Source organism: Oryzias melastigma, linkage group LG24, assembly GCF_002922805.2.
Source record: "Oryzias melastigma strain HK-1 linkage group LG24, ASM292280v2, whole genome shotgun sequence".
Lineage (NCBI taxonomy): Eukaryota > Metazoa > Chordata > Actinopteri > Beloniformes > Adrianichthyidae > Oryzias > Oryzias melastigma.
In genome coordinates this window covers 2,469,038-2,483,914 of record NC_050535.1, presented here as the reverse complement: position 1 = coordinate 2,483,914, position 14,877 = coordinate 2,469,038, and the positions used below count along the sequence as shown (strand labels likewise).

General features: G+C 40.0%; 1 protein-coding gene and 1 long non-coding RNA gene across 7 annotated transcripts in view; one reads left to right on the top strand and one right to left on the bottom strand.

The window, feature by feature from the left end:
• The window catches only part of LOC112157730, a 71,128-nt gene that overhangs the window by 3,152 nt on the left and 53,099 nt on the right, over positions 1-14,877 (top strand). The window lies entirely within an intron of this gene.
• Positions 1-14,877, bottom strand: part of runx2b (RUNX family transcription factor 2b) — a 51,969-nt gene that overhangs the window by 4,179 nt on the left and 32,913 nt on the right. For 3 of the 5 annotated variants that reach the window (XM_036210380.1, XM_024290674.2, XM_036210381.1), the window contains 2 exons: positions 7,628-7,792; positions 4,958-5,119 (listed from right to left, as the gene is read on the bottom strand). In XM_036210380.1, the coding sequence (XP_036066273.1) occupies positions 4,958-5,119; positions 7,628-7,792 (327 nt within the window). The remainder of the gene's footprint in view (positions 1-4,957; positions 5,120-7,627; positions 7,793-14,877) is intronic. The other 2 variants (XM_024290675.2, XM_036210382.1) reach the window with 1 other exon arrangement.

Here is a 14,877-nt window from a genome sequence, read left to right as displayed (position 1 = left end):
ATATATATACATACATGTATACACATATATGTGTGTTTATCAATATTACTATGAATTTTGTATTTGATGACCAGAAAGTATTTGAATGAAAAAAACTTTTGTCAGCAATAAACCTGAACTCAAATGAAATGTTAAATTACTAAATCTAAACCTCTAAATCTAAATAACGTCAACAAGAAAATAACACAAATTTCCTTTTTTCAGAAGTAAAAAACAGTTCGGTTTTGATCAGACAAAACACATCTGTTCATTGTGTTGGAAAGCGTCTTAGAAGTTTTCCGCGAAAGTGTTGCCACTAGTGGTGTAAAGAAAACCAAGTTGGCGATATATTGCGACGGTTCATTAGGCCATGTTTACATGGCGATATTTAATTCATTTATTATGTTGTGATCATTAAAAAAATGAATTTTACCATTTTATTACAGTGAGAGAAGTATTGATATTCAGCTAGAGTTTTTTTCATTTTCTTTTTTTTTTCCGTCACAGTCTCCGGCATATCATCATACGTATCGTATCATGAGACATGTATCGGGATACATATCGTATCACCAGACTCATGTCAATACACACCCCAAGTTGTCACATGTTTACAAATGACAGAATGTAGTGAATTGCAATCAAGAAATTGTTCATCTAGATTTTAGAAGGGGCTGTTTTAATGACAGTAACCTGCAGTTTGGGAGAGGCTGCATTTGTAATCCACCGGCCAGACTTTGGACATGTCAGATTTAGGGCTTTCCTGCCATTATTATGAATAAAATAAAATAAGTTTGATTCGACAAAACCTAAACTGACAGTGGGGGACAATTATAAAACCTATTTCCCTTCAATTATTGCTTTGAACTTTCATGCCGTATGCCGCTAATTCCTGACATTGATATATTTTTAAAGCACTCTCAGCGTTTTTTTTAATTATGATTTTACTGTTTTAGCCAAATTTTAAAACAAAAACTGTCGTTTTCTAAGACAGTTTTTACAGAGTGGCAGGAGTTCATCAGAAATTCCCCTCTGAGGTGTGGGCGGGACCGTTGGAAAGTCCTGCCCCTTTCCCCATCACTCATAACTGAGAGCTCTCTGTTTACATGCTTACACCCCCAATCAAACATTAATAGTACAACAAAAATGGTCAGTTATATCGCAGATATCCAGTGCAAGCTCGGATGAGAAAAATGAAGACGTCAAAACATAATTTTTTTTTCTAACTGTATTTTTTCGTCATTTCAATAAAGAAATAATCAGAAATTAAATTTTAAGCTTAATTTTCTTTATATATGTCCTCTATTATCACATAATGAGATGTTAAAAACACCAAAAAAGTTATTTCAGGACATCACTTAATTTAGCATCAAGTTAAATAGCAAATAAAACACATTTTTATACTATTGAAAATAAATTGGCCTAACTGTTGAGAAAACTCGCCCCACGTTTGTCCCAATATTTCAACTCTTCTGCATATTTATGGCTGTGAATGTGTGTTGGCGCATGTTTATGTCTATCAATGTAATTGTTTATGCATGCAAATGCATGTGCAAACAGTTTGTGCATGTGTGCATGCGAGTGGGGGGGTAGTGTGTGAATACAGTATGCACATAAAAAAAAAAAAAAAAAAAAAGCAGTTGGGATGAATCAGGAGCTGCACATGTGGAAACACTTTGAGCAGAAACAGTTTCCATAAGATCCATAATGAGGCAGGGCTGAGCTCTGATGTGGCTCCTCTCCTCGCCTCCCGTCGGCTCCAGCGTGCACGTGCGTGCGCGCGCATTGCACGAAAAAAAATAAAATAAAGAGAGCTGCTCCATTTAGCTTTTTCTTTCCTCATTTCGCCTCATCCTTTAAAAAATACCCCCCTCCCAAAAAAAGAAAAACCACTAACTGGCTGTGGTGAGGCTTTCTTCGCTGGAGGAAGAGTTTAAGCACTTTTTCTTTGCCCCCCCACCCGTCGCCGCGCGGTGGTTTAGTCCAGCCATGGCGCTCTTATCATAAATCACCAGGCGTCTTCTGTGTCACCATGTCTGCTGTGAGAGGACAGGGGGTGGTGAGGAAGACGAGGGAAGAGGAGGCGGGCGAGCGGCGGGGTTTACGCGCATGGCGGCATCGAGGAGTTTTTTTGGCTAGATAGCACATGCTGCCAATTAGAGACTTTATAGACCAACTCAGATGAAAACGGTGTTTTTAACGTGTGAGGATGGGGGACATATATGAAGAAAATTAAGATTACTGGGTATTTATTTACAGATGAATAAATAGGTTAGAAAAAAGAATACATGAGACAAAGATTCGCTGATGTCTCGGTTTTCCTTGTCTGGCTCCAAACTGTACTGCTGGATAGCTCCAATAAACTGGTAATGTTTGCTTGGGGGTGTGAGGGGCTGTAAGCCAGCAGGAGAGCATGTAAACAGAGAGCTCTCAGCAACGGGGGGGGTTGGGGTTGTCCCGCATCACAAGTCAGAGGCAAATTTCTAATGAACTCCACAGAAACTACTGTTTTTTTCCGAGTGTGACTTATGGATAATGTAAAAGTAAATAGAAACAACCACTAGAGGGCATCGTAGGTGTGTGTATCTGTATTTGCAGAAGAAGAATTGTTCCAAAGGTGAAGAATTCAACATATTTAGTGATATAAAGTAGGCTTGATAGCATGTACCTTCTGCTACATTAATCTGAATAATTGTTCATATAATAGAATACATTTCTCCTATGTTTATAAAGCTAAACTCCATCAATGTGGTGGTGAAGTCTGCATGTATTCTGTTATTATGATTAGCTCTTTAAGGTGAATGGTCGTTTCTTGTTTCCGTATTTTGTTACTTTTTTTCCAAAAGTGGTACTTGTGCTTCAGTGCGATTTATAGATGACTTTTTTTCTTCATTTTGGTTTTTTCATTTTGCTGTTGCAAGTTTTCCTCCAGTGCGAACTATCTTTGACTTTTTCTTCTTCATTATACGTTTTTTTTTTTTTTTGCTGCTGTGAGTTTTACTCCAGTGTGACTTATATATGACTTTTTCTTCATTTTTGCTGCTGTAACTCTTCCTTCAGTGCAACTTACATATGACTTTTTCTTCTTTATTATGCTTTTTTGATACTGTGACTTCTACTCCTGTGCGACGTATATATGACATTTTCTTCATTTTTGCTGCTGTAACTTTTCCCTTGATGCAACTTACATATGACTTTATTTTTGTTATTATTGGTGCTGTAACTTTTCCTCCAGTGCAACTTTTATGACTTTTTCTTTTTTATTATACATTTTTTTCTGCTGCTGTGACTTTTACTCTAGTGTGACCTATACTCTGTATATTGTTTTTTCTTCTTATTTTGCTTTTTTTGCTGTTCTAGTGCAACTTATATGAGACTTTTATTTATTTATTTTTTGCTGCTGTGACTTTTACTCTAGTGTGACCACTCTGTATATTGTTTTTTCTTCTTATTTTGCTTTTTTGGCTACTGTGACTTTTACTCTAGACTGGTGTGATTTATAGAGGACTAATTTCCCCCCTTTTTTTGGCTGCTGTGACTTTTACTTCAGTGCAACTTACAAATAACTTTTTCTTCTTCGTTTCGCTTCTTTTTTTTTTTTGCTGCTGTGACTTTTCCTCCAGTGTAATTTATATATGACTTTCTCTTCTTTCACAACGAATATTTTTAATGCTATGATTTCTACTCCAGAGTGAATAATATACTATTTTTTTCTTCTTTATTATGGTTTTTTGATGCTGTGACTTCTACTCCAGTACAACGTATATATGACATTTTCTTCATTTTTGCTGCTGTAACTTTTCCCTTAGTGCAACTTACATATGACTTTATTTTTATTTTTGCTGCTGTAACTTTTCCTTCACTGCAACTTTTATGACTTTTTCTTTTTTATAGTATTTTTTTTCTGCTGCTGTGACTTTTACTCTAGTGTGACCTATACTCTGTACATTGTTTTTTCTTCTTATTTTGCTTTTTTTGCTGCTGTGACTTTTACTTCAGTGCAACTTACAAATGACTTTTTCTTCTTCGTTTTGCTTTCTTTTGCTGCTGTGACTTCTCATCCAGTCTTCTGCAATTTATACTCTTTAGTAATTTATAGTTTGAAAATACGGTATGACCTATAAAACGACAGATTTTTTTTAACGATCCATTCAATTCCAACAGTAATCGTGATTCTCGCTGTTGATGAAGAAGAGCAGTGTGATTTCAATCATTGTTTAATTTTGGAGCCACGTTTTGTTCTGGAAGGCGCCCTGTGATGCTGAGCCAGATCCATGTTTGCCGAGGTCTCACGACCACGATCGCATCACTTCTCACTGAGATGTTATGACTCGACCTGATAAACCCGAAGCCTCTTTATCGGAGCGTGCTTCCGTACATCCCTCTGGAAGGTGCGAGGTGTGCAGAGCGGCCCGTGCACGCTCTCACATGTGCAGCCTCGAGAACAAAGCTCGACAGTCGCGAAGATGAAAGCCGAGGGGGAAGACCAAACAAATCAAAAGCTGGCGGAGCAGCTGGCTGGATCTTAAACCCTGTCTGATTCACGGCTGCGTCGCCTAATCACTCGGCCTCGCTGGAGGCATGTATATAAAAACACACACATCCAGAGGAGGGGAAACGGAAAGGAAAGAATAAAATCGCACATGGCAGAGAGTCAAACAGGTGTACGAAGGAGAAGCTTGTCTTAAAGGAGATCCAGGTTGGAAGAAGTGACACAGACGCTGCACACTTGCAATGCCTTGAGAAGGTTCTCTATCACTGCAAAACCTTTTAAAGTTTCAAGCCTGTTATTATTTGTGGGCCTGTTATTACTCGTTCTCCTTTTGGGATCAAAGGCTCAGAGTTGAGTAAAAAAAAAGAAACGTCATTTGATCCTTTTTGCAGAAACGACTCGTGACTCAGAGCTAAAATTAGCTTGCTGGTAAACAGTCAAGCCTTTTTTTTTTCCTTGTAACATTTCATTTCGTTGGAGGATTTCTACCTGGCAATCGTCTAGGCACGTCACTGATGGCTGGCAGGCCCGTGCCTCTGCTGGACGAGAGGGGGGTGGTGGAATGGACTGAGGGGGACGCCATGGGACTCAGGTAGGACGGATACGTCTGTTCGTATGACCAGGGAGGAGAGGACTGGGGCTGGCGAGGGTCTAGTGGGGAGAGATGGAGGGAGAGAAGAAACAGAAAAGGAGGTAAGAATAAAAAAAGGACAGAATGAAAGACAGAATCATCACAAGTGGACTCATTCAGATGCTTGTGCTGACTTGGAGGTTTACCTTTGAAGACATCTACTCGTTTGACTAATTCAACAAGCCGCTGAGACACACTGATCTCTGTTGGCTCTCGCCCAGTAAATAAACAAACCAGCAACTCTTTCACAGTTCGTCATCGAGTCGGAGTGACAGCAGCAAAACTGAAAGTAAAGTTTATGGCGTTTTCTGTCCTTCAAAAGCTTTTATTTTGAAATCCGATGCAAGCTCCAACAACAAACAAGCAGAACCTGAAAAACAAAGTCATTGAAGCTGCTTCCTCTTCGAGCTTTTAGCACAAAATAGAACTCACTCTAAAACACTAGCTTCTGCAGTAGTTCAGAAATTCGCCTTGGAGTTGTGGCAGCGACCCCGCCCCCCTTTCCCCTTCCCTTTACTGGGAGCTTCTATTTGTCTACAAGCAGATTCATCACAATCTTTTTCTGTACATTTCAGCCTCTCCTGATTCATTTGAATAAAAAAATACTTATAAATGTAATTTTAAGCTTCTCTTTTGACAGAAAAATCTTTAAAAGGTCTTTAAAAGAACACCAGAGGACCGGTTCATCCCCAAAAGCAGCACTGATGACCCGACTTTTCTGCATCCTAAAACTGTTTTGTCCAAGAAATCCTTAGATATAAGTAAATTTTGATTTTTTTGTAAAATTGGACTGAAAAGCAACAATATCCAACAAATGAAGAATGCAAAAAAGTGTTGCTGCTGCAAAAACAAGGAAATCCTGACATTGAAAACTGTTCATTTGAATGGAAATAAAAAAAAACATATTAGAGGTAATTGTGCAGCATTTTTCAAATGTTTTTAAAACATTTATTTTTACGCCTCAGAAAGACTCTGCACTAACACTCTGTTAAGTTTAGCAAATGTCTCACTCACTGGGAACAGTTTTAGCAAATCAGTTCCAAAAACGTCTTGCAGATTTGCAGTGGTCCTCTGTTTTCTAACTTGAGTTCTACCTTCTTATCGTCAAAATAGTGACAGTTATTTTAAGGGTGTCCCAAACCATCTCAACCCCTTTTGAAATTGTTCTTAGATAACCTTTTATTCATAAAAAAGTTCAAAAAGCAACTTTTGCATCACTTAAAACGAGGAATGTGACATTCCTGTCGGTTGGCTGCAGCACAAAACATTTGCCAACGTTTTGCAGAAAGGTCATAAAACAGGTGAACATCAGGCCGGATGTTAGCCTCTTGCAGCCCAGCAAAATACTAACTAAAATCATTGATGTTAATAGATTATTTGACTTGATTTAAGGGCTGCCACAATTAGTCGCGACTATGGCGACTGTAAAAATGTATTAGTCGATTAGTCGTCTTTTTTTTAAATCTTAAAACTATAGGGCATGCTTTTTTAATGCTACGTCTGCCATTGTCTTTGACACACGTGTAGTAGTGATAATCCGGGTCAGTAGTGATGTCACAGGAAGTTCTAGGAAGACTCAGGTACCGTAACAACATCCTAACGGAGCTTGAAAGTGAGAAGCATTAAAAAAAATGACAAAAGTCTCCAATGGAATATCTGAAAAGCAGAACTTGTGTTCCCTGGCAGGACTACGGCGATACATGAACACCTGAAGAGGGATTGTCTAAGCTAAGCTAAGCTAACAATGGCGTAGCTTACACCTAGCAAACGTATTAGCTAAATGTTTTCTCTGCATCCCTGAAACCTCTCAAAGTCTTGTTTTGATGCCAGAAACAAACAAAAGAATAAAACTGCACGATTCATCAAAGGTTTTATAAACTATTTTCTTTATTTTAAGTTAGCATTTAGCTTAAAAGTGTCAAGCTAATGGTGGTTAAGATGCGTGTTTTTACATCCAGTTTACGAACATCGACTATTAAAATAATCGTTTGTTTTTCAGTATTTCTTGTTATTTATTTGGAGTCTTTATTAATTCCAACCCTTGAATACAAACAATTTTATTCAATGAAGTAATTATGTCAATACTCAATTCAGTTTGTTGACATCAGAGGTGTGTCAACCACTCATCAGAATTATTCGGTGCTTTAAAGGAAAAATATGTACTTTAAATTAAAACAATAAATAAATTCTTAAACTTTTTATAATATTTTTAATTTTCTACTGTAACTTTAGCAAATATTGCTTAAAAAAGGAGGAACGTTTGGAGGAAATGTTTAATTAAAGTCAGCTTCCTGTTTTAGGTAAAAGGTGTTCTGGGTCACTTCCTGTTGACCTAAAACCAACATGGAGGTGCAGACAGGTGAGTGTAACCCCCAGGTGTTACCGTAGAGCACCAACGTACTAAACTTTCTTTAATCTAAATATTTTCAGTAAAAAAAACTGGATTTACTTCCCCGACACTCGACTTTTTGGATAGTTTACGATCGACGGGAGCGTCTGTGCAGGTGAACGTCTGATTGATGAGTCACCTGTGATCTGCGTCTGACCCTGCGGGTTGAAGGAGTTGGCCGCCGTGTTCAGGGACGGCCGCGGGGCCTGAGTGGGAACCGTGACTCTCACTCTCATCCTCTCCAGCTCGAGGCGGTCCGGGAACAAGCCGGCTTTGGGAGGGTCCTCCAGTTTTTGACGATGCCCTGCACAGACGACAGGAGAGGGGGTGTTAGACGGGTCGGATGGGGCAGGACAATGTTCTTTTTTTGGCACAAATCAGTGAGTATATCTCACTGATTTAGTTCTGCTTTGATCACAAGGACCTTGAACGCACCACAGTAGCAGCACCTGCAAATCCCAGCATCTCTTATTGTTTTTACTCGGCGCTGGAAGTTCGGAACTGACATTTCCGGAGAGTTTCTGGTGTTACGCCAAGTTCCACGTCAAAAGAAACTCAAAATTTTGAAACATTTACCAACTTTTAAGAGAAATTGTGATTTTGTGAGAGCAAAAAATTAAAGAACTGGTTCCTCTGCCTCATGTTTTATCCGGTCAAATACCAGGAAAAGAAAAGAACGCCGGGATGCTACATCCTCTTAATTAACAAAAATTCAGGCAAATGTTTCTCATCGCTTTGCATGACAGGAAAATGGAGTGGAGCGATGGATGTGCACAGACTAAAAAGGTTGCATCCATTCCAACCTGAGGAAGAAGAGGCCTCGGCTAAACGCAGCCTCTCACGACATGGACCCATTATCCCCACAGGAATCAGAACCGGAGCCAAAATCCTGGAGGTTTTAGCCTTTATTTGCCCGATTCTTGCCCAATTTACAGACTCGTAACCCGACACTACAAGCAATCCCAAAAAATCAGAGAGCAGTTCAGCAAAGTCACACACTTCTTTTTGACGCCGACACAGGACTGTCAGAGCTTCTGTCTGGTCTTGCACCAGCTCCCCTCAAAAGGCGGTAGAGTAAATATCCCGCGGAGCGGAGCTGAAACTCCTGCTGTGTTTGGCAGCGCTCCAGCTGGCTCCGGCGCTCTTTTACGATCCTGCCCAACCTGCCTGAAAGCCGAGGCTGGGAACAAAAGCCTGGCGCTGCACCGGGCGGGCGGAGACGAGAGGGAGCATCTCTGCCAAGATCAAAGGCCGAGTGAATGAATGAAAAGCGTTTTAGTGATGCACGTCTTGCTTTTTTTGCTAAAATAGTCAAATGAATGTAAAAAAACGTCTCCACTTGTGCAACAAATCCTATTAAAGCAGCCCATTCTTCCCGACGGCGTCTGATTTTATTAAATGACGCTCAAAATAAACGGACAACCTCCGCTTCTCCTCGTGTGGATCGACTTAAAAGAACAGACGTGTCCACATCTCATTAATAACAGTTCCCAGAGACTTGTGGATGATTTGTGTCATTTTTTCAGAGCTCTTTGTGAGCTCGTGCCCGGTCAATCACAGCCTTTCCACTTTAACCAGGCGGGATTCAGAGGCTAAAAAAAGGCCTCGCCGCGACACAGTGCCGGCTTTGTGCAGAACCCGTCTCCTAGTGATGGGAGTAAATAGCAGGAAAGATGAGGGGGGGACAGACACAAGGGGGGCGGAGACACACGGAGAGGAAGAGACCCCAGTGACCAGTAAATTAAGAGTTCTGTGTCGAAGCAGTCAGGCGATGCCGACTCCGACTGGTGAAGCAGTTAGGCTGGATTTAATCAAGAGGACACGGAAAACAAGAAGGGGTTCAAATTCGGTTTGTCATATGAATAATTTAGTTTTTGGAACATTTTTAACATGTTTTAAAGTCATTTGACAATGGAGGACATACTTGAAGAAAATTAAGCTAAAATTTGCATTAACTTTACAGATCAATAAGTGATTCATAAAAATATAAATCGATTTAGCACATACAGCTAAAGTCTGCTAACTAGATGCTAACGTTTAATGGAATTTCCCATAGGATGGCTAATGCTAACGGTCAACCTATGCATACATTACTGAACATCTTTATAAATCCACAGACATAAATTTTCCTAACTCTTTCAATGACATTTTTTTAAGTAAAACAGGAGTCCCCAAACTACGGCCCGCGGGCCGGATCCGGCCCTCCTTCACACTTGACCCGGCCCCCCAAACTGTTTTGGCAAAATTAGACACATTTCTTAATTCAAATCGCGTAAGATTAGAAAACCAGATGCTTGAAAAGGCATTGACTACTGAAATGGGCGTGGCCAAAGTCTCCACTCAAGCTTAGGTGTCTCGTGTTCGACTGAATCGACCCAATATTTCTGCATTGTTTTTGCACTGCTAATGTTAGCTTGAGGCTAACATTGAGCACATAAACAGAGCTCTCAGCAACTGGGAAGGGGGGCGGGGTTGCTACATGCCAACAGTCCTGCTCACAAAACATGAGTAACTGCCGCTCTGCATATAATATGCTTAAAAAAACAAAATTTTTGAATTTGGGCTAAAATCTTTATAATCATAATTAAGAGATTAATTAATTAAAAATATAATTGGAGTGGGAATTTTATGACAACTTCTCGGCAACTTAATTAGTTTTTTCTGGTTGAAATTGAAATATTTTATTTTACTTAAAACAAACAAAAAAATATATTTTTCTATACAAATCATGTGATGTCATTGCGACTTAATTCAAAGCTGATCTACAAAAAACAGGTTATTTTAAAGGTTATTTAAGACGGCGAGCATCAGTACAGGTGTTCAATAGAATAAAAGGAGAGAACATCTGCTCTTAGCTAGGAGGGAACGCCGGAGCTTCTGAGCCTCTGATTCCTATTTACAGTCTTAGTAAAGTATAGGGATGAGGGAGGGGCTGACAGCAGCACCTGCTGCTAATTTGAAAAGAGTAGTAATCAAGCATAGTTACAAAAGTCTTTTTGGAGAAGATCCACCAAAAGGAGTTAGCAAGACTATAAAAATACACAAAACAAAGACCATAATTTGATTGATGACATGTCAAAACAAACACTCGCGCTTGAACGCTTCAGGTGGATCAGGTGATGTGTGCTTACTTTTGCACTTTACAAATCCACTCCCTAAAGCCAGCCTTTACACGCTAAACTACAAACTTAAAGGCTTAAAATCGTCTCAACACAACTTTGGTCATTTCATCTAAAATATTTGTAAAAAATACCTAAACCAACAAATACAAGATCATTTCTGAAAATCACAAATACATTTTGGGGCAGATTCTAAAGTATTCGTCTGCAGTTGTACCGATTTCTTCCACTGTTGTTGATCTATTGTGGTGTTGCTAATAAAGTTTCACAGACTGACATCGAGGACAAGAACATGCAACAAGAGTCATAGGTGTACACTCTCACAGGTGCACACACTATTAGACGTGCACTCTCACAGGCGTGCACAAACTCACAGGCGCGCACACACTATTAGACGTGCACTCTCACAGGTGCGCAAACTACGACGCGCGCACACTTACAGGCACGCACAAACTCATAGGCGTGCACACACTATTAGACGTGCACTCTCACAGGCGTGCACAAACTCATAGGCGTGCACACACTATTAGACATGCACTCTCACAGGCGCACGCACACTCACAGATGTGCACACTAAGACGTGCACACACTCACAGGCGTGCAAACACTCACAGGCGCGCACACTAAGACACACGCACACTCACAAGCACGCACAAACTCATAGGCGCACAGACACTATTAGACGTGCACTCACAGGCGCGCACACCAACAGGCAATCGCACACTCTCACAGGCATGCACAAACTCATAGGTGTGCACACACTATAAGACGTGCACTCTCACAGGCGCGCACACACTCACAGGCGCGCACACTAAGACGCGTGCACACTCTCAGGGAAGCGCACTCTCATAGTTGCACACACTCACAGGCGCGCACAAACTCACAGGCACGCACACTAAGATGCGCGCACCCTCACAGGCACGCACAAACTCATAGGCGTGCACACACTATAAGACATGCACTCTCACAGGCGCGCACACACTCACAGGCGCGCACACTAAGACGCGTGCACACTCTCAAGGACTCACACACTCATAGGCGCGCACACACTATTAGACATGCACTCTCACAGGCGTGCACACGAACCTACATGGAAAAATGTCATCTGCTCTGCATTTCTAAATTCAGGCACAGGCCGAGACAAACCGATTTTTTACATTTTCTGCAACGTTGAACATGTCGACGAGTTTTTCTCCGACTCCCTAGGAATCGTTACATCTTTACTTTGAACATTTTGCCAGTCCGCTCCGACATTTTGGCCAAGAGTCGCTTCTCCAGCCTCTAGCTAGGCCTTGTCCGGCATTCTTTTTTTGTCTCTTGCAGGAATGTAGCATGTCAACCGCTGCATCCAGGTCCACTCTCCACACAGCCAGACCTCAGGTCCATTAGTTCAGCGGGCGTTGACAGTAACTACAGTTCTCCGTGAGCTAATTACACCTTTTAACAGACATCAGTTGCCAAACACAAGACGTCTCAGCTGTTTTATCGGAACCCTAGCGGGCGAAGGAATGAAACGGGGGTATTTAAGGGAGCGGGAAAAGGCGGATGATTTCACTGCCTGAGGGAAAGTCCCTCTGATTCCCATCATCCCTGTGAAAACAGTGGAGATTTTTGATAGCGCCTGCCACTTCCCTGCCCAGGCGGCCGGAAACATGGACAGATTCAGACCAGATGTGAGCAACTTAAACACACACAGAGACCTCTTAAGAGCATCACTACACACTGTACACACATTTACATAGGAACTAAAGCTAAGTAATTAAAAATAAAGGAGTCTGCAACTCTCCAGATGGTTATCTTAAATCAGAAAGTTGAGCTCTGATCCTATTATAGTATTACTTTAGCCTGCCTAGACAAATAAGTCTGGATTTAGCTGATAGCAGCAAATCTGATAGCAGTTAGGAAAAACAGTTGGACAACAAAATACAAGTTGTCATTGATTAATAGCAGCTCCAGACTAAATCTGAGCTTTAGCACAAAGATCTTTTACAAATGATTAGCAGTTCCTTTTATACATCCTGGCGTTCGGTATCCCTCAAACACCCCACGGCTTTTGTAGCTAACAAAATGGCTTAAGTTAGATTTTCCCATGACAGGGCTGCTTTATCACAGTGCACTTCCAGATCTTTCAGGCTCCAGAGGAATAAAAAAGAAAAGCTGTCCTTTCTGGACCAATATTGTAACCCAGGATTATTCTTTTTCTTTCCAAAAGTAATACACAAAGATTTATGTCTTTTTTCTGTGCAGAAGCAATTAGATTTAGCCAGCAGGACAGCAAAAACGTGAAATACAAATCTACAGCTAGGGTTGTGTTGCGAAACGAACAAAAATAGACATTTTTCACTCCGATTATCTTTTGAGCTATTTTAAAAGCATTAACAGTGTTTTTTTTTAATTACGATTATCCTATTTTATGCACTAATAGATCAATATCAAACTATAAGTCAGAGATAAAACCATCACTTAGTAATACTTCATAAACAGCATTTAAGTAGCACAAGAACTTCTTTGCAACACGTGAAAAAAATGCTGATAATGCTACATGTTAGCTGCATTATCATATTAACAATATCTGCAACTTCTAATACTGCAAAGTCAACAGTTACTGTGACTATGCTATGCTAACTCCTAACCTTGTTAGTAAAACGCAAACAGAAAATTCTTCAATAGCTGTAACTTCCAACCTTGCTTGCGAGATATAAAGAAAAAGACTGATACTGCGACAGGTTATCTGTGTTAACGTATTCATAATACTTGTAACTTCAAATATCACTAAATCAACTGTTACTGTGATTATGCTAACTCCTAATTTTGGTTGCAACACGTAAAAAAACAGACAGATGCCAAAACAGTCGGAGCCATGATTACGCTAGCTCCTGACCTAGCTAAGTAACACGTAAAAAACAGATAAATTCTGCTAAAACAAACACAACTATGACAACACAAGCTCCCAACCTTGTAAGTAAAAAACGCTACGTGTTAGCCATCTAAGCGTATTTGCAATACCTGTAACTTTCAACTTTGCAATACATAAAAAACTAACTAATGCCACTAAAACAGACATTACTGAGACTACGCTAACTCCAAACCTTGTTAAGTAACATGTAAAAAACAGACTGTTGTCACTAAAACAAACGTAACTGTGACTACGTTAATTCCAAACTTTGTTAGTAACAAGTAAAAAAAAAACAGTGCCAATACCGCTACACGTTAGTTGTGTTAGCTTATTCACAGTACTTCCAAAAACAACACAGTAATACCACTAAACGGATGTTGGCTATGCTAACTCCAAACCTCCACATGTTAGCTACGTTAGCTGCGTTAGCATATTCACAATAGCACCCAACCTTGTTTGCAACACGTAAAAAATTTAAAGTCCAACACGACTACACGTACGTTGCATTTGTATGTGTGGTTTGCAACGGATGAAAACCCGTCTGATCCTACAACATAAACGTTGTTGTGATTATGCTAACTCCCAACTCTGTTAAATGACACGTAAAGAAAAACATTCCGACAACGCTAGACAGTAGCAGCATTAGCATAGCTACAAAAACGTCTGAGCTTGTTTAAACACAAAAAAAGTAGTTTAATCCTACAAAAACAAATGTAATGGTGACTACGCTGATTCCAAACCTTTTTGGTAACACGTAAAAAATACAAAAACAGACAATGCTACACGTTAGCTGCATTAGCGCATTCACAAAAACACCCAAGTTTGTTTGCAAATTGTAAAAAAATTAAATGAAATTTAGACAGTGTGCCATGTACTTCTCAAAATCACATTAGTAAGCGTAGAAAGAATAAATTTTTAGGTTGCTTTGCATTACAAAGCGCACTGTTGTTTTTTAATAAATAAATGAATAAATAAATTGTCACTTTTTAAGTAAAGGGCTTTGGTATGCCATTTTAACCTAAATCAAAAAACTTGTGTCGTCTTCTGGGATTTATTCCTGCAGAGGCAGTAGTTCATCAGAAATTTGAGTTGTGGGTGGGACCATGAGGGCGGAGCCACCCCGCCCCCTTTCCCCTCCAGAGAGCTGGGCCTGTCTCAGCCTATTTTTAAAATGGTAATTTTTTTTCACAACGATTTGAATAAAGAAATACTCAAATTTTCTTCAAATATGTCCTCCATCATCAGAAAAATGCAACAAAAACGTAAAAATAAAAAACAAAAACACATCAGAGTTGGCCTTTAATTATTGAAATTTGAGGTTTATATAAATCAATTGCCCCTCTTTGAACCGCCACCTTAACGTGGTAGAGGGGT